Raw genomic sequence first — 26,236 nt, 5'->3', positions numbered from 1 at the left:
TGCAGACCAGCTGTCAGAGGTCTCACACACAAAATGAGCTAAGTAGACTTCCCGGGCGGTCCAATGGTTAAGGACCTGCCTGCCAGTGCAGGCGACACAGGCCTGATCACTGGTCCTGGAAGACCCCACATGCTGCAGGGCAACTGGGCCCACGTGCCACAACCACTGAGCACACACGCCTGGAACCCGTGCTCCACGACAAGAGAAGCCACCACAGTGAGAAGCCCGTGTGCGGCAGTGAGGATCCGGTACAGCCAAAAATGAGTTAATTACTTTTAAAAAATGAGCTGACTATCACTAATCTGTCCAGATATTTGAGGAATACAATGAAAGAGGTGATGAACAAGAGAACTTGCACTCAACCAAAGAGAATCCACAGAGCAAATGGAAAAGCACCTTTACAAATTATTATCCTTAAAGATAAAAGGGGAAAGCTCATCCATGAAAGAACTACTATAATGAAATACATTTTTAAAATGAAAAAATTGTTGAAATAACAAATGGTGCTGGGAAAACTGGACAGCCAGTTTATGTCAAAAATGAAATTAGATCATCCCTTAAGTCCATATACAAAAACAAGCTCAAAATGAATTAAACACCTAAATGTTAGAATGGTCACTTTACAACTCTTAGAAGAAAACATAGGCTGAATATTCCCTGACATATATCACGGCAACATCTTTTTAAATCCATCTCTCCTAGAATAATGGAATAAAAGCAAAAATAAACAAATGGGACCTATTTACGCTCAAAATTTTTGCATGGAAAAGGAAGCAATAAACAAAACAAAAAGACAACCCACAGATTGGGAGAAAGTATTTGCAAATGATGTGACTGATAAGGGATTAGTCTCCAAAATTTACAAACAGCTTTTGACACTTATAGCATCAAAACAAACAACCCACTCAAAAAAATGGGCAGAACATCTGAATAGATATTTCTCTAAAGAGTATATACAGATGGCCAATAGACACATGAAAAGATATTCAAAATCAAAAGATATTAGAGAAATGCAAATCAAAACTACAATGAGATTATCACCTCACACCAACAGAATGGCTATCATAAAAAAATCAACAAACAACAAATGCTAGAGACGGTGTGGAGAGAAAAGGAACCCTCCTGCACTAGAAAAAATCTATGACCAACGTAAAAGCTATGGTTTTTCCCGTAGTCATGTATGGATGTGAGAGTTGTACCATAAAGAAAGCTGAGCGCCGAAGAACTGATGCTTTTGAACTGTAGTGTTGGAGAAGACTCTTGAGAGTCCCTTGGACAGCAAGGAGATCCAACCAGTCCATCCTAATGGAGATCAGTCCTGAATACTCATTGGAAGGACTGATGTTGAAGCTGAAAGTCCAATACTTTGGCCAACTCATGTGAAGAGCCAACTCATTAGAAAAAATCCTGACAGTGGAAAAGATTGAAGGCAGGAGGAAAAGGGGATGACACAGTATGTGATAGTTAGATGGCATTACTGACTCAATGGACATGAGTTTGAGCAAGCTCTGGGAGATGGTGAAGGAAAGGGAAGTCTGGCATGCTGCAGTCCACATGGGGCCACAAAGAGTTGGACACGACTGAGACTGAACAGCAACAACAACACAGCCACTCTGAGAACAGTATGGAGGTTCCTTAAAAAACTAAAAATAGAGCTACTGTGTGACCCTGCAATCCCACTCCTGGGCATATACCCAGAGAAAAACATGGCCCCAAAAGAGACATGCAACCAGTGTTCATTGCAGCACTGTTTAAATAGCCAAGACATGGAAATAACCTAAATGTCCACTGAGAGACAAATGGATAAAGAAGATGTGGTGTACACAATGGAATATTAACAGCCATTAAAAAGAATGAAATACAGCCATTTGCAGCAACATGGAAGTACCTAGACAATGTTATACTGACGGCAGTCAGTCAGACAGAGAAGGAGAAATATCATATAACATCCATTATATGTGCAATCTAAAAAGAAATGATATAAATGAACTTACTTATAGAACAGAAAGACACAAACATAGAAAACAAACTCATGGTTGACTTACAAAACAGAAAGAGACTCACAAACAGAAAATGAACCCGTGGTGGCCGGGGGGAAGGCTTAGGTAAGTACTTTGGGAAGGTCATGTACACACTGCTATATTTAAAATAAATAACCAAAAAAGACCTACTGTATAACACAGGGAACTCTGCTCAATGTTATATGCCAGACTGGATGGAGGGGTATCTGGGGGAGAATGAATACATACATACGTATGGCTGAGTCCCTTCACTGTTTACCTGAAATTATCACAACATTTTTAATTGGCTATACCCCAATACAAAATGTTTTTGGTGTTAAAAAAATAAATAAAAATAAAAATTAAAAAACTATTGAAATAAAACGTTCATTAGCAGGGCTGAATAGACAAACCGATATTCAAGTTTAAAAGAAATAATACGTGAACTGGAGAAGCTTTGCTAGACCTACAGCACAAAAGAAGGAAGAATCAAAATGTATAAAAGAGATGGGATAAGAAAAATATAACTGAAAGTCTCATCATCTAAACGATGTTCCATACAAAGAGAATAGAAAGAATACTAGAAAAGAAATATCTGAAGTAAGAGCTGAGAATTCCCGGAACTAAAATAAACATAAGTTGACAGTGCAAAAGGCCTATCAAGTGCTAAGCAGGTTAAAGTTACGGGAAATACACATATGCACACACACCCCTGTACACAGTATAGTGAAATTTCAGAAGCATTAGAGAGAAGTCACAAATACAACCAGAGAAAACAGATTATAAAACAAAGGTGCAAGAATCCATAATATACTTCTCAACAGCACCACTGGGGACAAGAACAATGAAGCAAGCACTATCTTTGAAGTACTTATGGAAAATAATTCTGTATTAACCCCTTTTATCTGTTGAAGGATAGTAACTATTTTTAGAGAAAACTGCGAGCCTTTACACAGCAGCCAAAAGACATCTTTGGACATGTAAACCCTCAAGGTTTACCACTAGTAACGATTTAAGGAAACAACAGTTAAATGTAAGTGGTAATGTTGAAAAAGGGCATTATTACCATTTACTGTTTCCCAAACAAGCGATAATCAAGAAAAAATTCACTTCTAACAATCAAAGGACTTAAAGGAAAAATAACAACAACATGAGACTTGGGGAGTGGGGATCAGAGAAAAGCAAAAATATGTCAAGTTCCATAACTTTTGGGGGAAGAAAAAGATTTAGAAACTGATTTTTTTTCCTCTGCTTCTAAAATTATGTTAGAAGTGTGTGCTAAAATTTAAAATAGATAATTAGAACAAACCTATCAGAGGGAAGAAAGGGTCTGGATGTAGAGACACAGAAAAGGGTCTGGGAGGGCCCCCATCTCAGTCAGAATGAACAGCTGGTGGTCCTTCACATGCTCACACAGGTCCAAATGCACCGTCTACTTGCTTGGTCCCAGCCTCAGCAATGCCTCTCTCTGAACTTTTCCAGAAACCCTCCCCTTTCTCTGTGCCTCCCACTCCGGAACCTACAGTACGATAAAATACATTTCTATTAGAGCAGAAATTCTATAACACTTGATTTTACAAAACACTCTTGCTTACTAGTCCCAAGTCCCTTAAGGACTAGGGACAGCCTCCTCATTCTATATCCTTTACTGCACTGTAGTTACTCATTATGTTTGTTGAATAGATAGATACAGAGGCAACATTACACATTTAAAACAATTACAGACTAACTGAAATTGTATATGGCAAGGCTATCGATGATTAATGATGTTAAATTATTTATTGCAAGAGGGTAAATACCACATCAAACTTACTACTGCATTTCTGATAAAAATCATCCGTGCATCTTCCTGTTAAGTTTAAAAAATCAAGGAAAGACGTGGGGCAATGGACTAGTCAATGTGAGGGTGTCTTCCATCTCACAGGCTCAAAGTTTAGAGAATAAGAGACACTGCTACCGACCGTCCCTGAAATCATACTACACCTGCAGAAGCTCTATGTCTTCATGGTTCTCAGAGCCAGGAATATTCTCCATCAGTATGGCAGACATCACTCTCACATTCATTTTCACCATATCCAATTCACTGTGTAGTTTTCCAATCTGTAGACGGCAACACAATAACCAGGAAGTGAGACATAGAGAACAACTCTGCTTCCTGCTTGCAGAGAAAACGCTTCTGTAAAATTGAGTACTTTCAAATTTATATAAATGTACATATAATTATTTTACAGGTGTATAATCTGTCACCTTTTAAAAGGTCTTGAGAGCTCTTGCATTACATTTAAAAACATGCTCTAGGAAAGTTGATGAAGGGAAAAGTCAGATTAGAACCAAGATGGAGAAAAGAGAAGATGATCATACCAGGAACCTGGACAAAATTGCAAATGTGAGTCTGGATTTCCGGGAAACCAATGGGGGAGGGAAAAAAAAATGAATGTTTTATAGTCCCATTGTATTAAAGAAGGAAGAATCAAAAGAGAAACAGGTTTTTTTTTCCTTCCTGGATTAAATTCCAAGAGGAATTAATCACATGGACTACTACATAATACCAAATAATAATAATACAAGGTCTTTTTTTTTTTAAACTTTGGCCACACTGGGGCTTCTTGTGGTGTACGGGCTTAGTTGTCCTGTGGCAGGTGTGATCTCAGTTCTCCAAGCAGGGGTGGAACCTGCGTCCCCTGCATTGGAAGGCAGATTTTTAACCACTGGACCGCCAGGGAAGTCCCTACAAAGTCTTAAATGATAGTTCCCTTATAGCAGGATAGAAATGAGCTTCATTTAATAATTGCTTGTCTAAACCTTTGATAAACAGATAACAGACAAAGCAGTAAATGTAATTTGATTGGCACAATTAATATCAGTAATAAGACTATCATTCACTGAGCTGTCTGAAATGGCATATGGGCAGTCTTATCAGGGGCAACAGGATCAGCTGCTTATATAAACTCCAGGTACAGCCAAGCCTCCACAAAGCCACATAAGCCACTAGACAAGCACAATTGTTAAAGCTCAGGCTTTCAGAATCAGGCAGAATTCATAGGATTAATTCCACTTAGAGCTGAACCATCATACACATACACTTCAGTCCCCTTCTCTGTAAAATGAGGCTAAAAGATACCTCCACCTTATGATAACATTGCTAAGAATAAACAAACTGCAAAAAAAGTCATGAATAAATACAATCATTGCTATTGTTACCTGTTCTGGGACCAATGTAATAGTGGAGATCTTGGGAACTATAGAAGGAAGAGCTGGTGCAGAAGGAACAGACGGTGGTGGATTCAGGGACATCTATGAAAAATGGAAATATTATTATTTGAATTAACTTGGCCACTGCAAGCCCATTTTTCCATTCAGATGACTCACTCACTAGGGAGAGTTAGCCCTCAGGACAAAGCCTTCACAAAGGTCAGACTTTGGTATACACATGAATTGCTTTTTCTACCAAGGCAGGACTCACCAATCTACAGAAGGGAAGAACTACTATTTTTACATCACGGAAAGAACTACTGTGTTTATGTTATGTTTTTACATTACATTACAGGAAGCCAAGAGTTGACTTATAGTCAGTCTCTCAAAGTGTTATAAGTTCAAAACCTGAAAAGTTATTTACAGACTTGAGAGTAAATACATGTGAACATAAAGAGACTCTTCTATGGGCACCGTATTAATAAACAAATTTATTACATGACTACTAACAGACCCTTGCCAGTCTAGCACCAATCTTTTCTTTTGAAAACTGCCCCTACTCTGCTCTACCTAAACGATTTCTATATGAAGCCATCACATTCTTGTAAGGCCTCACTTAACTTGTGCAGAAATGGAAAACTGACCCATGTTGATTCAATGAGTCCTTCCTCTGCAATTATAAGCTTTGAATCTGAAAAAGCTAAGGCTGCAACATGAAAATGTGGGAGCTATGTTGTCTACCATTAGCGCCACCCGGGGAGCCCTGCGCAGAGTCAAACGGAAGTGACTTAGCAGGCACATGCATAGCAGGCCTGGCGTGTTATCTACCACATAGAGAAAACTGGTCTGCGAGGAGAGAACGAGCTGATTGTCAAAGGGGAGCAGACAAGTAACAAGGCATTTGAATCTTGGTTCTCTGGTGTTCCAAAGATCCAGTTAACACCAGCCTTCTTGTGGCCTGGTTATTCTATGAAATCACAGATTCATCTTTTGGCTTAAGCTAGGTGGAGCTAGAGTCGTTCCTTTCAATGAAAAAAGACCCAAGCCCTTCACTGTCTTTCTCTACACAGGTCAAAAAAGGGCCTCCTACCTCTTGTCTGGCTGTTTCAGTCTCTGCATCTGATGAAGGGAACTGAACCCCTTTCTTAAGGAGGTCCAGGTACACATCTTTCACTTCACTGACATCCACGCCTCCTGGGAAACCCTGCGACCATGTCTGAATTCAAGAGACGGAAAGTTTCAGAGAGCAAAGAGCAGCGAAACAAAACACAATTCTGAAAGTGACCACCAAAAAATCAGAGACTGACAATTACGAAGCTTCCTCAGAAAGAGAAAGCTACTTTTGAATGCCATACACAAAATGTACAGTTTTTGCAGGTTTTTTTTTTGGGGGGGGGGGGGGCGGTTACTTGTTTTTGGCTGTGTCACACAGCAGGTGGTATCTGGGATCCTAGCTCCCTAACCAGGGACTGAAGCCGTGCCCTCGGCAGTGCAGATGCTGGAAGCACATTATCTTAACCACTGGACCACCAGCAAAGTCCAAAACGTCCATTTTTAGAGATTAGAATAATGTAAAATATTTTTAATCATCAGACTGCCATGCCTCAACAATTTAGTGAAACTCTACAATAGATACTATTGATTGTTTTTTGCCGTACTAAATCTAAAATTAATAGACTCTAAAACAGCATCTGTAGATCTTTTGCCAAATAACTCTGCAGGCAGTGAGTTACTGACCAGAGAAGATAGTTTCCATATCTGCAAAATAAATGTATACATCACTATCTCTTCTGTCTGACCCAGATAAAACAGAAACTGAGAGACAAGTATGGAAAAGGCTATAAATTCTTCAGAAAAAGGCCAGAGTCCAATGCCAAGAAATTATTACATGGAAAACAGAATAATAAAAACACTTTGAAGCTCAATCCCAGGCTTATAAAGGATCACTGAGCCAACTGGGAGTTAGGAAATTAAGCTTCTTAGACATTCACTATCCCATCAGGTATATAACAGACTTACCTTAATGAAATTCAAAATTCTATTCTGAATGTCTATTGGCAATGTGTATCTGGGATTCAGCAGCTTAACTAGACTATCTTTAACAAATTCCTTCTTCACAATCAGAGACTGGAAACTCGGACCACAGTTCTGCATGCACATGTCAATAAGCTGAAGAGAAAAATCAAACATTTTATCTCTTTGGCAAAACCACCTCCAAAATATAAGATAAAAATTGCTAAGTGATGATTTCCACCAGCACAAACAAAATTTGGTTATCTACTAAAATATATGGCAAAATGTTCAGTTCTGGGAATGTGAGGAAATTTAAGGCATAATGCAATTGCTTAGCAAACAGACAGTCTTGTTGGGGAGCCAGGACACAATTATAAGAGAACTCGTAACAATGTGAGGTGGTAATGTCAAGGGCCAGTGCGAGGTGCAAACAAAGCATGCTGGCTCTAGACAAGGGGACATTTGTCCTAGTGTTTCCAGCAAAGTCCTGCTGAATTCCTACTGCCCCAGCTTTATTAAGGACATCATCTCCTTTCACTTCCAAAAATGTCCTTGCCTGGATGAAAACTTACATGGTTACTCCAGCTACAGACCTTTACAGGCAGATGTGACCATTTAGGGCCAGGTGTTTAAGACTTTTGGAAAAAGGTGGTCCTAAGCTGGCCTTTGAAAAATGGTCAAGAAAAGGATAAATGCATATAAAGCAATAGTCTAGACAGGTAAATCGTAAAAAAATTTATGTACAGGTGATGAAGTGTATGAGCTGTGAGAAGGAAAACAAGTTTTCTGGTTTGTAGAGGCTTCTTTATATCGGCAAACTGGAGAGCCTGGGGAACTGGATGGATAAGTCTGGAGGGGCATCATCCAGACTGTGCAGAGAGCTGTGTGGCAATGTAAAGAATGGACATTATTGAGAAGGCACCAGGAAGCCACTGGAGGGTCCTTAGTTTGTCACCATCACACCTCCGTCCTGAACTTGCGAGAAGGTTGGTGCAGCACCCTACCAAAGCAACTGGAGGGCAAAGACCCTGAAATGATGGAGAGATCCAGCAAGGACCCCCTAATAGAGCCTGATGCAGACAGGCTTAAACTGTCTTAAACTAGGATGATGAGGGTGTAAGAAAGGGGAAGACATGAGAATTATGAAAGAAGGACTTCCAATAACTAGGTATTTGTTGACAGGGAAAGGCTGAAAGTTAAATGACTGTTACTCTGCATGAGATTGATAGCACTTTGGATGGAAATTTGGAAGTGGATGGGATAGTATGACTGGCCTAAGGTCAAAATGATGTGTTGAAACTTACATATTTTGAGTTTATAAGTGATGCAGACTGAATGTCTGTGTCCCTCCCAAATTCCTATGGTGAACCTCTTAATCCCTAACATGATGGTATTTGGAGGAAATTAGGTCATGAGGCTGGAGTCTTCATAAACGAGATTGTTGTTGTTCAGTTGCTAAGTCATGTCCGACTCTGCGACCCCATGGACTGCAGCACACCAGGCCTCCCTGTCCTTCACAATCTCCCAGAGTTTGCTCAAATTCATGTCCATTGAGTCGGTGATGCCATCCAACCATCTAGTCCTCTGTCGTCTCCTTCTTCTCCCGCCTTTCTTAGAAAAGAGGGATAAGAGAGATCTCTCCTTGGCCACATGACGATACAACGAGAAGACAGCCATTGACAAGCCAGAGGGCGGGCCCTCCTCAGACACTGGACCTGCCAGCACCCTGACCTTGGACTTCAGATCCTCATAGACTGGAAGAAATAGAAAAGTCTATTGCTTAAGCCACCCCATCGACGGTACCTTGTTAGGCTGCTCAAGATGACTAAGACAAAAGGACAGAGACATTCAAGTGGAGATTTCTGGCTGAGAGCTGTACATGCACAGATACAGTTCAGGAGAGACTTAAGCCCACAGGGAGTACCTGGGGCTGCCTCGCATGAGCAGAGAGGAGGAGGCACGGTGGGATTCAACTGGGAGGCTGGAAGGAGGATGGAGAAAGGCAGCCCAAGAGCAACCAACGGAAACTGAGGCATAAAATAAACAGAACATAATGCTCATAAAGTCAAAAGTGGGCAGGATTTTCAGGACGATGGAGTGTCAAACAGTTAGGTATATGGAGTGAGAAAAACTCAGGTAGGTTTGTTGATTAGTGGAGTCATCAATCATCTTGAAAAAAAAGATTTTCAATACAGCAACATGAACAGAAGACAGGCTAAGAAAGAATGAGCTGGTAGCAGATTTCTGAAAGTGATCTAAAAACACAATGAAATCTCTAGTGTCCATGCTTCCACCTTCTCAGAGGTCATAAAGACCATAATATGACCAGGATAGGTATAATCTCTGTAGAAAAGGAGTCCTGAAAATTGATTTTATACCATGCTCTGTACTGTGTCACTTTAATGGCAATAGAAATAGAAGAAGATATGAAAGCTATAGTTATAAGGGCATCGCTGCTAAAAAAGCAACCATGAAATACAGAAGCTGAGCACATGCAGCATGTGAAACACAGGGAGAATCTTTAACCAAAGGAAAATAAAATCAGAATCCAAAACATATTAAGATGAATCTATTTTAATACAAGTTGTTTCGAGAAAGACAAGTTGAATAACAAATGGCTTTTTGCTTGATACACTATTATGATGAGGAAAAGCGCCTCTAGTTCAATGGGAATTTATAGAACTACTTCACGTGACCAGTTAAGCAGTCTTAGGCAAAATACTTTGCCTCCAAGTCTCATCTTCCATAACAGTAAAAGAAATGCTAAATATTCCACAAACCACTTTTTACTGTTGGAGTATCAAGATTTTATGTTAATGGGCAACATTCCCAGGAGGTTACCTATAAAAATCAAAGAGTCAATATGAAACGCTGAGAATGTTAACATCTGGAGATCATAAACCATGCCCTTTGTGCTTTCCCGCTGGAATCTCGAGTGTCAGGACCACTTACTTCTATGCTATCACCTCTTCCTTCATGTCACGGTACCTCTCACACCCCAGCCCACTTAGCTAAACAATAAAACTTAGAGTGGTGAATTGGAAAAATCAAATACCTTGCTTCTACACATTTTGGAATTGGGCTTTGGTGCAATTTATGTGTTCATATAACCTATGAACATGGAGCTACCCAGGTGGGATTCAACTGGGAGGCTGGATTCAACCAGGTGGCACAGTGGTAAAGAATTCACCTGCCAGTGCAAGAGATGCAGGAGATGCAAGAGATGTGGGTTCGATTCCTGGGTTGGGAAGATTACCCTAGAGGAGGAAATGGCAACCCAGTCCAGTATTCTTGCCTGGAAAACTCCATGGAGAGAGGAGCCTGGTGGGCTGCAGTCCATGGAGCTGCAAAGGGCTGGACACAACTAAGCGACTGAGCACACATAACCTATGAACCAAGAAACCATAATCTGAGGTGGAGAAGGGAACCCAGGAGGAGGCAACAACTGAGAGACTGCAGAGTATGCTGATCTGAGGCTTCACAGCTGTCCCTTTGCACGTGGCTGGGCAAATCACTTATCGTGACTAAGACTCAGGATCATCAACTGCAAAATGAGCCTACCTTCTTCCAGAGACCTGCTGTAAGGCTTAAGTGGAAAATGATGCATATGAAGAGCCTGACACATAGCAGGACCTTAATAAATGTAAGTACTGTGATTGTCTGCTCACACAGATAATTTCCCATCAAGAAAGAAAATATTGATGAGCCAAGATAAGTATTCCTTTCAAAAATGTTAGGGAAAAAAAGCTCCATGGTAGTTTTATTTCTCATGGTAAATTTCTAAATGAAACATAGTAACCCAGGCTCCAGGGTCATCCAGAGCTGAAAAACAAACTAAGCTAAGGCCGCTTTAGGGGATGAGCTTACTTTGTAAGTTTCTAGAGGAATAAAGACATTTTACACTAATTCTGAAGTCCCCATAACTCACCACCTAGGGGGTGCTTCAACTAATTAACTGATTCCCAGGAACCTATTCAACCACTTTCCTCTTCACAATAATAGTATCTTGCTGAGACTTATCATAACTGACTCATTCAAGTAAAGACTAGACTCTAGATATCCATTGACGAATGGATAAAGAAGTTGTGGTACATATATACAATGGAATATTACTCAGCCATAAAAAGGAACACATTTGAGTCTGCTCTAATGAGGTGGATGAACCTAATACCTATTATACAGACTGAAGTGAGTCAGAAAGAGAAAGATAAATACCATATTCTAACACATACATCGGAGAAGGCAATGGCACCCCACTCCAGTACTCTTGCCTGGAAAATCCCATGGACGGAGGAGCCTGGTAGGCTGCAGTCCATGGGGTCACTAAGAGTCGGGCACGACTGAGCAACTTCACTTTCACGCATTGGAGAAGGAAATGGCAACCCACTCCAGTGTTCTTGCCTGGAGAATCTCAGGGACAGGGGAGCCTGGTGGCCTGCCATCTATGGGGTCGCACAGAGTCAGACACGACTGAAGTGACTTAGCAGCAACACATACATATGGAATCTAGAAAAATGGTACTGAAGAATTTATTTACAGGGCAGCAACGGAGAAACATAGAGAATAGACTTACGGATATGGGGAGAGGGTGAGATGTATGGAAAGAGTAACATGGAAACTTACATTACCATATGTAAAACAGATAGCCAATGGGAATTTGCTGTATGGCTCAGGAAACTCAAACAGGGGCTCTGTATCAACCTAGAGGGATGGGATGGGGAGGGAGATGGGAAGGAGTTTCAAAAGGGAGGGGATATATGTATACAAAAAAAAAGAGTTATCAGTTCAGTTGCTCAGTCATGTCCGACTCTTTGCGACCCTATCAACCGCAGCACGCCAGGCCTCCCTGTCCATCACCAACTCCCGGAGTCCACCCAAACCCATGTCCATTGAGTCAGTGATGCCATCTAACCATCTCATCCTCTGTCATCCCCTTCTCTTCCTGCCCTCAATATTTCCCAGCATCAGGGTCTTTACAAATGAGTTAGTTCTTTGCATCAGGTGGCCAAAGTATTGGAACTTCGGCTTCAGCATCAGTCCGTCCAATGAATATTCAGGACTGATCTCCTTTAGGATTGACTGGTTGGATCTCCTTGCAGTCCAAGGGACTCTCAAGAGTCTTCTCCAAGACCACAGTTCAAAAACATCAATTCTTCAGCGCTCAGCTTTCTTCATAGTCCAACTCTCACATCCATACATGACTACTGGAAAAACCATAGCCTTGACTAGACAGACCTTTGCTGGCAAAGTAATGTCTCTGCTTTTTAATATGCTGTCTAAGTTGGTCATAGCTTTCCTTCCAAAGAGCAAACATCTTTTAAATTCATGGGTGCAGTCACCATCTGCAGTGATTTTGGAGCCCAAGAAAATAAAGTCTCTCACTGTTTCCACGGTTTCCCCATTTATTTGCCATGGAGTGATGGAACTGGATGCCATGATCTTCATTTTTTGAATGTTGAGTTTCAAGCCAGCTTTTTCACTCTCCTCTTTCACTTTCATCAAGAAGCTCTTTAGTTCCTCTTTGCTTTCTGCCAAAAGGGTAATGTCATCTGCGTATCTGAGGTTATCGATATTTCTCCCTGCAATCTTGATTCCAGCTTGTGCTTCATCCAGCCCGGCATTTTGAATGATGTACTCTGCATATAAGTTAAATAAGCAGGGTGACAATATACATCCTTGACGTGCTCCTTTCCCTATTTGGAACCAGTCTGTTGTTTCATGTCCAGTTCTAACTGTTGCTTCTTGACCTATATACAGATTTCTCCGGAGGCAGGCAAGTGGTCTGGTATTCCGATCTCTTGATAGAAAGAGTTATAAAGCCTCATAACTAAATGGTTTTTAAAACAAGAGAAAACAACAGGCTTCTTGACAAAACCGCACCACCAACTGATAGTAGGAAATCAGAGTCTAGTCAGATCCCAGCAAAGGCTAATCAAGGCTAACAAGTCCATGGAGAACCTAAATGACAGATAATACAAGGACATTTATAATCGACTTTGACAGGCTCTCATCACTTAACCATGATAAAATGGAAATGTAATATATGAGGATCCACTGTTAAAGAGTTTATTGGTAAACAAATAACTGCCTTTGACAGACACTGGATATTTGTTTCTGTGACTAATTTCTCTCATAATTCAGTTAAGTTCAGTTCAGTCACTCAGTTGTGTCCGACTCTTTGCGACCCCATAAATCGCAGCACCCCAGGCCTCCCTGTCCATCACCAACTCCCGGAGTTCACTCAGACTCATGTCCATCGAGTCAGTGATATCCATCCAGCCATCTCATCCTCTGTCATCCCCTTTTCCTTCTGCCCCCAATCCTTCTCAGCATCAGAGTCTTTTCCAATGTGTCAACTCTTTGCATGAGGTGGCCAAAGTACTAGAGTTTCAGCTTTAGCATCATTCTTTCCAAAGAAATACCAGGGCTGATCTCCTTCAGAATGAACTGGTTGGATCTCTGCTTAAGTTTATATTAAAGTCTGTTCTAAAAAATTAAACACACCACTCCAGTGCAGTGAGTAGTCTGAGGTGAGGTGCCTGGGCCATTAAATAAAGAACTCAGGGAAAGCTGCATGAAGCTATCAAGAATCAAAGACCAATTCAAAGAAGTCCAAGAAGCAGGAACCTTAATGAACTCTGCCCCTAACAATGAGGAGCTATTCTGGCTCCTAACCTGTGACTCTCACCTTTACTTTGGCACAGGTCTTAGACTCACTTGCTGTCACGTGCTGGTATGGAAATCAGGAGGTGAGAATGAAACAGTTACCAGAGATGGAACAGGGAACAGCCTTCCTGTGAGCAAGGCCTGAGTGATCAGATGACCTGCAGGAGAGAAAGTGTGGGGACTCACAGAGAGATGGGATATAAGACACAACACTCGGGAACAGCTCAGCTTCCTCAGGGGAGAGTCCTGATTCGTCCCGAGGGAAGGAAGCTGGATGGAGGAAGTGATGGACCAGGGACAGAAAGCCACCACCGAAAGGTCAGGTAAGCTGGCTGTAACAGAGAGACAAAGGTATCATACAGAATCCACAGCTGTCAGAAGGTGAAACACCGCATGCTGAAATTCGGAAAATGGCGTAAATTCATCTTCTGCCCTTAGGTTCCTCAGTCAATTCTCCTAACCTTCAGCAGCCCTGGGACGTCCTCCATTTCAGGGCACAGCTGTATACCTTTCTACCCCAAATCACAATCACTCCCTGAGTCCTTCCTGGATGCTAGGAGAAGGGGATGGGGGCTGAAGGACACTCAGTCAGTCAACACCTAATACCCAAAATCTTCCACCACAAAGAAGTTGAAGACACAAATGAAACACAGTGACTGTTCTTTCAAGGGGCATGATTTGTTCAGGGAAGCAAGGTGGTGTGGGGCCAGGGCATGGAATTTAGAATCTGAGACCTGCACTGAAATCTTGCCTATGCTACTTAAAAGTTGGAGGGGAAAAAAAAAAAAAAACATCACTTAATCTCACCAAGTATCAGTTTCTTCATCTGAGAAGTGGAATCAATAATACAACTTCTTCACAGGGTTGTTGAGAGCATCAGCCAAAGTGAAAGTGAATGTCGCTCAGTTGTGTCCAACTCTTTGTGACCCAATGGACCACAGGCTGCCAGGCTCCTCAGTCCATGGAATTCTCCAGGCCAGAATCCTAGAGGGGGTAGCCTTTCCCTTATCCAGGGGATCTTCCCAACAAAGGGATTGAACCCAGGTCTCCTGCATTGCTGGTGGATTCTTTACCAGCTGAGCCACCAGGGGAAGCCCAAGAAGACTGGAGTGGGTAGCCTATCCATTCTCCAGCAGATCTTTCTGACCTGGAAATCAAACCAGCATTTCCTGCATTGCAGGCAGATTCTTTACCAGCTGAGCTACCAGGTAAAGTACCAGGCAAAGGTGATTTTCCATCACCAACCCACTGTTCTCCTATTTCCCCTGGAGCACCTTACTCCTCTCTCTGGTTCCCTCCACTCCATGACCTTCCTGAGGAGGTGACCATGGTGAAGGAGAGGGGAGAGGTCCAAAAAGGTGGAGGAGACGATTCCTCTAAAACTTCTAACTTGTAGGGTTTCTTCAGTGACAGGATCATTAAGACTTCATTTCTTCTCCAAGTAAGCAAGAGGTGCTAAGTTCTTTTCCCCTTGAAGCTAGAAAAGGGGGGGCAAAGCTCAGCTCTGCTCCACAGCCCTCTAGATAACCATGCCCAACCCTCCTAAGGGCAGTCTGATGCTGGCAGAGGAGCGCCACAGCCCAGTGTGGCGTGGGGCCAGAAGGAGGTCAGCAAAGGCACTCAGAAGACACCAGAAAGCACACAGCTCAGGCAGCAGGCAGGGTCTACAAAATGTACCGACGTGAAACTGGCAACTCATCCAGCAACTGCAGGGGTCACACAGCCAAAGTTGGGGGAAAACGGGAACATATCAAATAAATGTCTACACCCATATCAAGAAACACGGTGCACAGAATTGTTTCTATCAACAAAGAACTTAATTCAAATTACATCAGGCAGCAGAAGTTGGCTGGACCCTAGACAGCTGCCAGCACCTCAGAATTCCAGAGATGCGCAAGCAAGGCAGGGAGCTAAGAGGGGGGCGTTTTTCAAGCTTCAGTTCTCCCCACGTGTAACACATACACAGACTTCTTGATCAGCTCAGTTCCTCCAAGTTGTTCATTACCAGTTCTTATCTCCTAACCAGGAAAATATGATTTTCCAGGAACACTCATTTTCCACCAAATTAAATGCTCTTACAATTAACCAAACTCCCTTGATTCTGTAATTCTCAGTAAATGAATCATTTTAATCCATACTGTACATATTTTTTGCTCACCTATTATCTCAGAGTATTTGTATCCTTTAGACACAAAATTAGAAATGTGACTATAACTTAGGCAATCTTAATCTCAATTTAACATTAAAGTACTTACTGACAAGGTGAGTTGGATTTCTTTATGATTATAGTTTTTGGAAATCCTTTTCTTCAAAGCTTTTACTGCATCTTTTGGCCTACAACAATAAACACAGTAAAATCATCAATGCAGGCCCTGTGGAAAGCAAGTCCATCACTGAAAAGCACTCTGCAGCGTGAAAAGAGGAACGGCTGAGGAGACACCCAGGGTCTTAGTTCTGCTGTGTGACACTGAGCAGATGACTGCACTTGTTACACCCGTTTCCTCATATATCTAGGCAGACAGTACCAACTACCTCCTTGTGAAAACCAAGTAACGTATTCAGATGATCACTGCCTAGAAAGCACTGCATGTGAAATGCATTCACACCCACAACCCTCTCTATGTCAATGCACAGAACCACCTTACCTGAAATGAATTTCTGAAAATGTGACCTATGTTTATTATTAGTATTTCCTACACACCCTATTGTTGTTTTTGTTGAGTTGCTAAGTTGTGTCCAACTCTTTGAGACCCCATGGACTGTAGCCTTCCAGGCTCTTCTGTCCATGGGATTATTTACGCAAGAATACTGGAGTGGGGTGCCATTTCCTCCTCTAGGGGATCTTCCTGACTCAGGCAGGGGTCAAACCCTCATCTCTTGCGTCTCCTGCACTGGCAGGCAAATTCTTTACCACTAGCACCACTTGGAAAGCCCCAAGCACCCTACAGGCAGTGGGATATAGGAGGAGGAGTTAGGACTAACTAGGACTAATTGATGCTACAATTTTATGTTACAAAAGGAAGAACCATGTATAAGTAGACAGTCCAAATTCGCTTCAAGATGACCAGTTTCAAGTAAGTAATGTGGATGTAATGTACAGCATGATGACTGTAGTTAATTCTGCTATATGATATATTTGACAGCTATTAAGACAGTAGACACTAAAAGTTCTCATCAAAAGGGAAAAAATTGTCTTTGTAATTTTATGAGGTGTAACTGTGATGCTAACTTATTGTGGAAATTGTTTTGTAATATATGTAAGTCAAGTCATTTGCTGTACATTTTAAACTTATACAGTGTTGTATGCCAATTACACTTCAAAAGTTAAAAAAGATACAAATCCTTTTTGCATATTACCTTCTAATTTTGTTATGTTTGCATGGGTAGAATTTCTATTTCATGATAATATAATTATATAACATTACATATATTTACAATTGTAACTCTTATAATAGATATATTTCTAAAAGATCATATATAAAATCTAAGATTAAACTCTTGGAAAAGCTTAAAAGAATAAAGATACTGTTTTAAAAGAAAAAAATTGGGGAATTCCCTGGTAGTCCAGTGGCTAAGACTGTGAGCTCCCAAAGCAGGGGCCCAGGTTTGATTCCCGGTCAGAGGACTAGATCCCACATGCCACAACTAAGGCCTGATGTGGCTAAATAAATAAATATAAATTAAAAAGGAAAAAAAAATAAGTAAAACAATTTTACACTGAGATCCCCTTTTTGCACTATCAAGGAAGAAGTCAGTATTATAAGTGAAGAAAAGGTTCAGAAGAACCAAATGCGGGAAATAAGATTATAGAGAAACCATTATAAATACTTAAAAGTACTAGTTAGTACTTTAAGCACTTTCCACTGATAGAGTCAACAATTAAGTGTAATGTTTTCTTCATCAGCATCAGTTCTGTTCAGTCACTCAGTTGTGTCCGATTCTTTGTGACCCCATGGACCGCAGCATGCCAGGCTTCCCTTTCCATCACTAACTCCTGGAGTTTACTCAAATTCACGTCCATATGCTGTCAAGGTTGGTCATAGCTTTTCTTCCAAGGAACAAGCGACTTTTAATTTCATGGCTATGGACACCATCTGCAGTGATTCTGGAGCCCAAAAAAATAAAGTCTGCCACTGTTTCCACTGTTTCCCCATCTATTTGCCATGAAGTGATGGGATCAGATGCCATGAATGTTAAGTTTTAGTTTTAAATAGAATGTTAGTTTTCTGAATGCTAAGTTTTAAGCCAACTTTTTCACTCTCCTCTTTCACTTTCATCAAGAGGCTCTTTCTGCCTCTTGTCTTCTGTCACAAAGGTGGTGTCATCTGCATATCTGAGGTTATTGATATTTCTCCCGGCAATCTTGATTCCAGCTTGTGCTTCATCTAGCCTGGCATTTCACATGATGTACTCTACATATAAGTTAAATAAGCAGGGTGACAATATACAGCCTTGACGTACTCCTTTTCCTATTTGGAACCAGTCTGTTGTTCCATGTCCAGTTCTAACTGTTGCTTCCTGACCTGCATACAGGTTTCCCAAGAGGCAGGTCAGATGGTCTGGTATTCCCATTTCTTTAAGAATTTTCCACAGTTTGTTGTGAGCCACACAGTCAAAGGCTTTGGCATAGTCAATAAAGCAGAAGTAGATGTTTTTCTGGAACTCTCTTGCTTTTTCCATGATCCAGGGGATGTTGGTAATTTTATCTCTGGTTCCTATGCCTTTTCAAAATACAGCTTGAAAATCTGGAAGTTCACTATTCACGTATTGCTGAAGCCTGGCTTGGAGAATTTTGAGCAATACTTTGCTATTGTGTGAGATGAGTGCAATTGTGTGGTAGTTCGAACATTCTTTGGCATTGCCTTTCTTTGGGATTGGAATGAAAACTGACCTTTTCCAGTCCTGTGGCCATTGCTGAGTTTTCCAAATTTGCTGGCATACTGAGTACAGCACTTTCAGAGCATCATATTTTAGGATTTGAAACAGCTCAACTGGAATGCTATCCCCTCTACTAGTTTTATTCATAGTGATGCTTCCTAAGTCCCACTTGACTTCACATTCCAGGATATCTGGCTCTAGGTGAATGACTACACCATTGTGATTATCTGGGTCATGAAGATTTTTTTGCATAGTTCTTCTGTGTATTCTTGCCACCTCTTCTGCTTCTGTTAAGTCCATACCATTTCTGTCCTTTATTGTACCCATCTTTGCATGAAAAGTTCCCTTTTTATCTCTAATTTTCTTGAAGAGATCTCTAGTCTTTCACATTCTATTGTTTTCCTCTATTTCTTTGCATTGATCACTGAGGAAGTCTTTCTTATGTCGCCTTCCTGTTATTTGGAACTCTGCATTCATCAACATAAACTAAGATAATCTCGTTAGCTGTTCATGATTACTTCAAATGTGCAGGAAAATCAAGAGAACTGTATCCCTTACAACAAGTTATAATTCAGACTAAGTCACAAAATAGCCTTAATGATTTAGTTTTTTAAATTTCGACTTCTTAAAGTTTAAGAAGTGTAACAAAAGATACCATATTGTTTAAGAACTGAGTGTAAACATGGATGAGTTGGCATTCAGAAGAAAAAACTTGTCTTGTGACAGGCAGAGGAAAACAACTGCTAGATTATTTTCTGGTTGATAATGACAACTGCTCAGAGACAGTTCACCACCAGGAGTCCACTAGCTTCTTCATAATATTTTTCAATTACAATAACATAAAATATTGGCAATCAGAGCAAGAAGAATTCCTAATGAAGGAAACAATATCTCCCCCTCTCCTTAAAGAATAAGGGATTTGAGCCTCACAGAGACAAAATTTGAAATTATTAAGGAAAAGGCAAAGAGAAGAATTATAATGGATTCTCAGATATTCCACATGCTGGAAAAAACAGCCATCCTAATATTTCAACCTGACATGTCTTCAAAAGGCAGTGGGTGCTTAAAAGGTGATGGAAACACTATTTCAACAAGAAAACCAAAATCTGCAAGAGAAAACTCAAGTTTGCAGGAGAAAACACACTATAGTTCTGATGCTTCTTACGAGACAAACACATGAACCACACTCTGAACTCACCCATCCTGGGTGGTGTTAATTATGTCACAGATGTGCATGAACTGGCCCCAGTCTTCCGTCTGCACTCCAGCAAATGTAGCCTTTTCTGCAAAGAAAAAGTAATGTTGAGTTTGAGCTATAACAGAATAAAACATGTCTCAAAAAAAAGTAAAAGTGTTCATCAGACACTCAGTCACGTCTGACTGTTTGTGACCCCATGGACTATAGCCTGCCAGGCTCCTCTGTTCGTGCAATTCTCCAGGCAACAATACTGGAGTGGGCTGCCATTCCTTTCTCCAAGGGATCTTCCCAACCCAGGGATTGAACCTGGGTGTCCTGCATTGCAGGCAGATTCTTTACTGTCTAAAGCACCAGAGAAGCCCCAAACATGTCTGGTTTTCTAGAAACAATCTGCCTGGGGTTCCCTAGCAAGCACCATTAAGTTTACATCACCAAAAGACAGACAGTTTTTTGTTTTTTTTCTTCGCACAATTCCCAGTAATTCAAGAATCAGTCAAGATCCAGGTTCAGAGTGCTGCTGTTGCCACAGTAATAAATGACCTATTAATAAAGGCTTCAGGGCCAGAACAGCCCACCTAAATCTCCATCTGCCTGCCTGTCTTTCAGAGAAGGCATACTGCTAAGTATTTTATGCAATTTCATTTAACCCACTGTCAGAGATGATGACACAGAAGTTCAAGAAGGTTAAGGAAATTACCCCAGGCTACACAGCCAGTACAAGGTAGAACTAGCATCAAATCTAGGTTGTTTTTGTTTGCTTTTTTAAGTCACGTATTCTCCTTGGCCGAGTGGTGTTGAGAAAAAGAGAGATCTACTGAAACTGCCTGTGTACTTGCCAGCACCTGTATTAACCAGCGCTGCACCAGACATAACTTGAAGGCTCCTGTACCTGGAACCTCATCAGTAGACAATCAAATAGTTTTTCCCTGTCCAGACAGCCTCCTTAAGAATACAGAATGCCACCTACAAAGAGGATCATAGAACACTCAACCTGAGTGATCTTAACATCTTTCCTAAAAGGAAAGGAGAATATTCCTGAGCGTGAAAACATGAGGACCAACAGGGAAAGGAGCAAAAATTAATTAAAAGGATTAAAAAGAGGATAAAGGTTTGGCTGGCGGAACTCCAAAGCCAATCCTGCTCCCCACCTAGGAGAAGCACTATCTGCATTTGGCATTCAAAATGGACAAAGCTTACCAAACTTGTGTTTAGTCACAAGGTTCTTTCAGCCAGTTTCTTTGCTCCCCATTCCATGCTCCTTCCTCCCACCTTCCCATCTTCCTAGAAATCTACTCATCCTTCAAAAGCCATGGCAAAGTTCTCCCTTTTCATAAGTTTTGGGTGTTTTACATTTCTCTTCCTTTGCAAAGGTACTGTACTATAATCACTTCCCCATATAAGTGTGCATCTTCCCCATACTTTGATGTCTGAGACCAGGTCTTGCCTGTGCCTGCTTCAGGTCCAGGCATACAGCTGGCAGTCAGTAAACGTGCAAACCACCAAAGAATAAATCAGATTATGAAGATGCAGTCCGACTCCATTTCTGGTCAGAGCTTATTTTAACACCCGACAGAGAAAAAGCCAGCAACAGTTTGGAAAGCATTTCCTCCTCAATGGAAGTTACACTCACTATCTCATAAAGTTGTGGGAACCAAGCTTCAGGTTGAGTGGCGTGTACTTTTAAAAGAGCAGTAAACTAAGCTGCAGGATAAACTGTCCAAATTTGAGTCTCCTGATTTCCTCGTCCCACCAAGTTCGCCGACATGATCACGCTCTGCTTGGCACCTCCGGGCACGGGTGTTACACACGATTCCCGAGGGAGGCACGGAGCAGCGTCTGTGAGCAACCCCAGGCCGGGCTCCGGCTTCCGCGTACGTCGACGGGGGCGCGCCCACCAGAGAGCCAAAGGAGTCGGGGAGACACCTGCGTGGCCCTCGGTGGCCCGCAGAGGCCTCTGGTGTCCCCGAGAGAGAGCCTGGCTCCCCTCCCTTCGCTCCTGTGCTCAGCACGTCCCTTCTCTTTGTTTCTCTCGAAAAAGAAGCTCGGGCTGTAACGGCCTGGAATCCGCGAGCACGCGTCTGGACACCTGCCTGTGCCGGCGAGGTCACTGCACTCACCCTCCTGGAACCTTCCCCTCGCAGAGCGGGCACAACACTTGGCTCGCTCTCGGAGAGGCTCGCCCTGCCCCAGAGGGCGGCACCCCCGCGGAGGGCCAGGCCCGCCGCCCCCGACCCCCGGGCCACCTGTCCGCTCCCACGCCCACCGCGCTGGAAGGCGCTGGGGAACAGTGCGGAGCCGGGCTTCGAGAGAGACGGGTCGCAACAGGGGTATCGCCGCACCGGCGGGCGCGGGCCCGGGAAAGTTGCGGGGAAGCGGGGAGCTCCTCGAGCCGGGACCCACGCGGTTCCGTGCGGCGGGGAACGGAGTCGGGGCGCGGGGCCCCCCTTACCTATCAGCTGGCCCAGGGAGTTCGCGTACGGGTCCCGGTGACTCCTGCCGAACGCCATGGCCGTGCTGCGAGCGCGCCCGGCCTCCGCCGCCCGCGACTCCTCCCGCACGGCCCCGGCTCCTCCCTCGGCTGCTGCGGGGCGCCGAGCGGGGCGGGGTCCCCAGGGGGCGGGGTCCAGGGAGGGGGGCGGAGCGGGGTCTCTGGAGGGGCGGAGGCGTGGGCGAGGGCGCGGAGGGGGCGGGGCGGGGTCCTCGAGGGGGCGGGGTCCTGGTGGGGGCGGGGCGGGGGGGGTCCCCCGGAGGGGTCGGCCGCGCGCGCACGTGCCGCGCCCCGGGGACAGGCTTCAAGGCCCGGGGGCCGCCGCTGGGGCCGAGCGCGGATCCTGTTGCTCTCGGGGCAGGGCGCTGCCCTTCTCGGCGCCTCCTGCGCCCCCTTGTAGAGAAGGAAACGCGGAGTTACACAGGCCACGGTGAACATTAGCCACGTAACCCGCCCAAGTCAGCGTCTGGCACCCACAGAACAAATGTTTAGCCACTGAGGGAATCGAGCGCCTGGAAATATTTACCCCGCCCTGCTTCTTGACCCGGCCCCGAGATCCGGGAGCGAAGGCGTGTCCCTCGCCCTTAGGCTGCAGGTGAGGGTCAGGAGGGCGGACTGGCTTCAAACCAGGCACTGGCCGTCGTCTCGCCCCAGTTTCCTGAGGGACCGCGTGGCGCCGCCGAGCGAGCTCCGGGCTCCTGGGAACCGTCCTCCCGCGAACTGAGGAAAGGAAAGGGCATTCCTTCTGCCTAAGCAGACTGTTCTGCCGTAGAACTGCTTTGGAATGTAAATCCGAGCTTGAGCTCTTCAACCGCTTCCCGGTTGCCCTTTCCCTCTTCTGGGGCATTCGATGAACATCTGATTGGCTACCCCGACAGTCTTCCGTGACTCCAGGGCCTGCTGGAGGCTGAGTGTCTCCAAGGTGATGGCAGTTAGCACCACATGGGCTCCCTGCACTTCCAGGTCTCACTTCCTGCGGTCCGCTTGGGCCCAGCTCTACGAACCCTTCTTTGGTCCTGGAAATGGTGAGGAGATCTGCCTTATGTTCCTAGTCACATATGTAAGCACATAAATCAAAACCAATCCCAATGTGCACCAAGGGGCTAACTCACTTGGGTGTTTTGCTCTAATTTATTTCTGATTTTACTTGACCCTTGCAAGCTAATACTTGGGATTCTAAAATCTAGAGTGAAACATTTTTGTTGTAAATATCTCCTACCTGTGATTAATACTCTCCACATGCATATCCAGGGGAACTCCTTTATATGGTGCTACTTATCAGTTCCTTAGTCATCACTACAGCTTCTGCTGACACTGTTGAAAACCTCTTGTGACATCACCAACCTAATCTCTTTCATATTATACAGTGTACAAAGCATTTCACTCTCTGAACCCTACAATCAAGCAACCTTAAAGAGAAAGTCAGTTTCAGGTTAGGCTGCTGTTGATGTCATAGCCTTCCATCAGGGCATGAGAACAAGGAAGGAATCAACAAGCAGATTTTTAACATAACTGCTACTTCTCATGCAAGAGATTTTTTTTTTTTTTAATTTCCCCAGATAATCACGATGATGTGATCACTGACCTAGAGCCAGACATCCAGGAATGTGAAGTCTAGTGGACCTTAGAAAGCATCACTATGAACAAAGCTAGTGGAGGTGATGGAATTCCAGTTGAGCTATTTCAAATCCTGAAAGATGATGCTGTGAAAGTGCTGCCCTCAATATGCCAGCAAATTTGGAAAACTCAGCAGTGGCCACAGGACTGGGAAAGGTCAGTTTTCATTACAATCCCAAAGAAAGGCAATGCCAAAGAATGTTCAAACTACCGCACAATCGCACTCATCTCACATGCTAGTAAAGTAATGCTCAAAATTCTCCAAGCCAGGCTTCAGCAACACGTGAACCGTGAACTTCCAGATGTTCAAGCTGGTTTTAGAAAAGGCAAAGGAACCAGAGATCAAATTGCCAATATCTGCTGGATCATGGAAAAAGCAAGAGAGTTCCAGAAAAACATCTATTTCTGCTTTATTGACTATGCCAAAGCCTTTGACTGTGTGGATCACAATAAACTCTGGAAAATTCTGAAAGAGATGGGAATACCAGACCACCAGACCTGCCTCTTGAGAAACCTATATGCAGATCAGGAAGCAAGTGTTAGAACTGGACATGGAACAACAGACTGGTTCCAAATAGGAAAAGGAGTACATCAAGGCTGTATATTGTCACCCTGCTTATTTAATTTATATCAGAGTACATCATGAGAAACGCTGGACTGGAAGAAGCACAAGCTGGAATCAAGATAGCCAGGAGAAATATCAATAGCCTCAGATATGCAGATGACACCACCCTTATGGCAGAAAGTGAAGAGGAACTAAAAAGCCTCTTGATGAAAGTGAAAGTGGAGAGTGAAAAAGTTGGCTTTAAGCTCAACATTCAGAAAATGAAGATCATGGCATCCAGTCCCATCACTTCATGGGAAATAGATGGGGAAACAGTGGAAACAGTGTCAGACTTTATTTTGGGGGACTCCAAAATCACTACAGATGGTGACTGCAGCCATGAAATTAAAAGACGCTTACTCCCTGGAAGGAAAGTTATGACCAACCTAGATAACATATTCAAAAGCAGAGACAGTACTTTGCCAACAAAGGTCCGTCTAGTCAAGGCTATGGGTTTTCCAGTGGTCACGTATGGATGTGAGAGTTGGACTGTGAAGAAGGCTGAGTGCTGAAGAATTGATGCTTTTGAACTGTGGTGTTGGAGAAGACTCTTGAGAGTCCCTTGGACTGCAAGGAGATCCAACCAGTCCATTCTGAAAGAGATCAGCCCTGGGATTTCTTTGGAAGGAATGATGCTAAAGCTGAAGCTCCAGTACTTTGGCCACCTCATGCCAAGAGTTGACACATTGGAAAAGACTCTGATGCTGGGAGGGATTGGGGGCAGGAGGAGAAGGGGATGACAGAGGATGAGATGGCTGGATGGCATCAGTGACTCGATGGACATAGGTCTGAGTGAACTCCGGGAGTTGGTGATGGACAGGGAGGCCAGGCGTGCTGCGATTCATGGGGTTGCAAAGAGTTGGACATGACTGAGCGACTGATCTCTGAATCTATATAAATATTTGATTTGAAATATAAATATTATATTTATTTGAAGTATATAAAAATATATATTTGATTTATATGCTTAACTATATATAACAGAAACAGGCTAAGTAGCCAGGCTTTGTCCCCTGTGGACACTTTAAGATAACGGTTATGGGAGGGACAAAGAGGGACTAAACCCTGTTGAGTAGAAGATCAAGAGCTCCCATCCTTGGGGCAAGGGAGACACTGCACAAGTGCAGAAAGGCTCCTTAGGGGTCAAAAGGAGGGGGCACTATCCCATAATATGTGATGCCAAGAGCCCCCCCCCCCCCCCCCCTCATTAGGCCTCTGGGCTAGAATTCATCTTGGAAAAATGTTGCACATGCTTGTGGGATGGGTCCTAGGGCAGGTCCGGTGTGGAAAAAGAATCAAGATAATTGACCAAAAGTAAATAAAGATGCAGAATAACTGCCTTCCACAAATGATTTAACTGCCTCTTTATTGTGCCCCTCCTCATTAAGACATCCACACCCTTGCTTTCCAGGTGTGAATCTTTGCCTTGCTTCTGTCTTAATTAAACAAACTTTCTCTGTGTGCTCTCCCAATTGTGTGTGTCTCTAATAATAAACTTTATACCTGTTTTTACAGTTTTTGTGTCCTTGAAAAATGCATTTTTCAATGGGGCAAGAGCCAGGGAAAATTTGCTTCTAGCC

At 43.2% G+C, this 26,236-nt stretch overlaps 1 protein-coding gene across 3 annotated transcripts in view; it reads right to left on the bottom strand.

Moving 5' to 3' along the window:
• The window catches only part of TOM1L1 (target of myb1 like 1 membrane trafficking protein), a 61,925-nt gene extending 39,375 nt beyond the window's left edge, over positions 1–22,550 (bottom strand). For 2 of the 3 annotated variants that reach the window (XR_011561887.1, XM_019981251.2), the window contains exons 1-7: positions 22,397–22,550; positions 19,948–20,032; positions 16,127–16,205; positions 7,212–7,361; positions 6,283–6,408; positions 5,202–5,294; positions 3,984–4,100 (exon numbers count right to left, since the gene is read on the bottom strand). Coding sequence is in view for 2 of the 3 variants with exons in the window: in XM_019981251.2 (XP_019836810.2) it covers positions 3,984–4,100; positions 5,202–5,294; positions 6,283–6,408; positions 7,212–7,361; positions 16,127–16,205; positions 19,948–20,032; positions 22,397–22,454 (708 nt within the window). In the remaining variant the exon portion in view is untranslated. Of the gene's footprint in view, positions 1–3,983; positions 4,101–5,201; positions 5,295–6,282; positions 6,409–7,211; positions 7,362–16,126; positions 16,206–19,947; positions 20,033–21,577; positions 21,718–22,396 lie in introns of those variants that run through there. The other variant, XM_019981252.2, reaches the window with a different exon arrangement.
• Between the last annotated feature and the right edge of the window lie 3,686 nt (positions 22,551–26,236).

This window comes from Bos indicus, chromosome 19 (genome assembly GCF_029378745.1).
Source record: "Bos indicus isolate NIAB-ARS_2022 breed Sahiwal x Tharparkar chromosome 19, NIAB-ARS_B.indTharparkar_mat_pri_1.0, whole genome shotgun sequence".
In the NCBI taxonomy this organism is placed as follows: domain Eukaryota; kingdom Metazoa; phylum Chordata; class Mammalia; order Artiodactyla; family Bovidae; genus Bos; species Bos indicus.
Note: the sequence above shows the minus strand (reverse complement) of the source record. Positions and strands in the feature narration are given on the sequence as shown.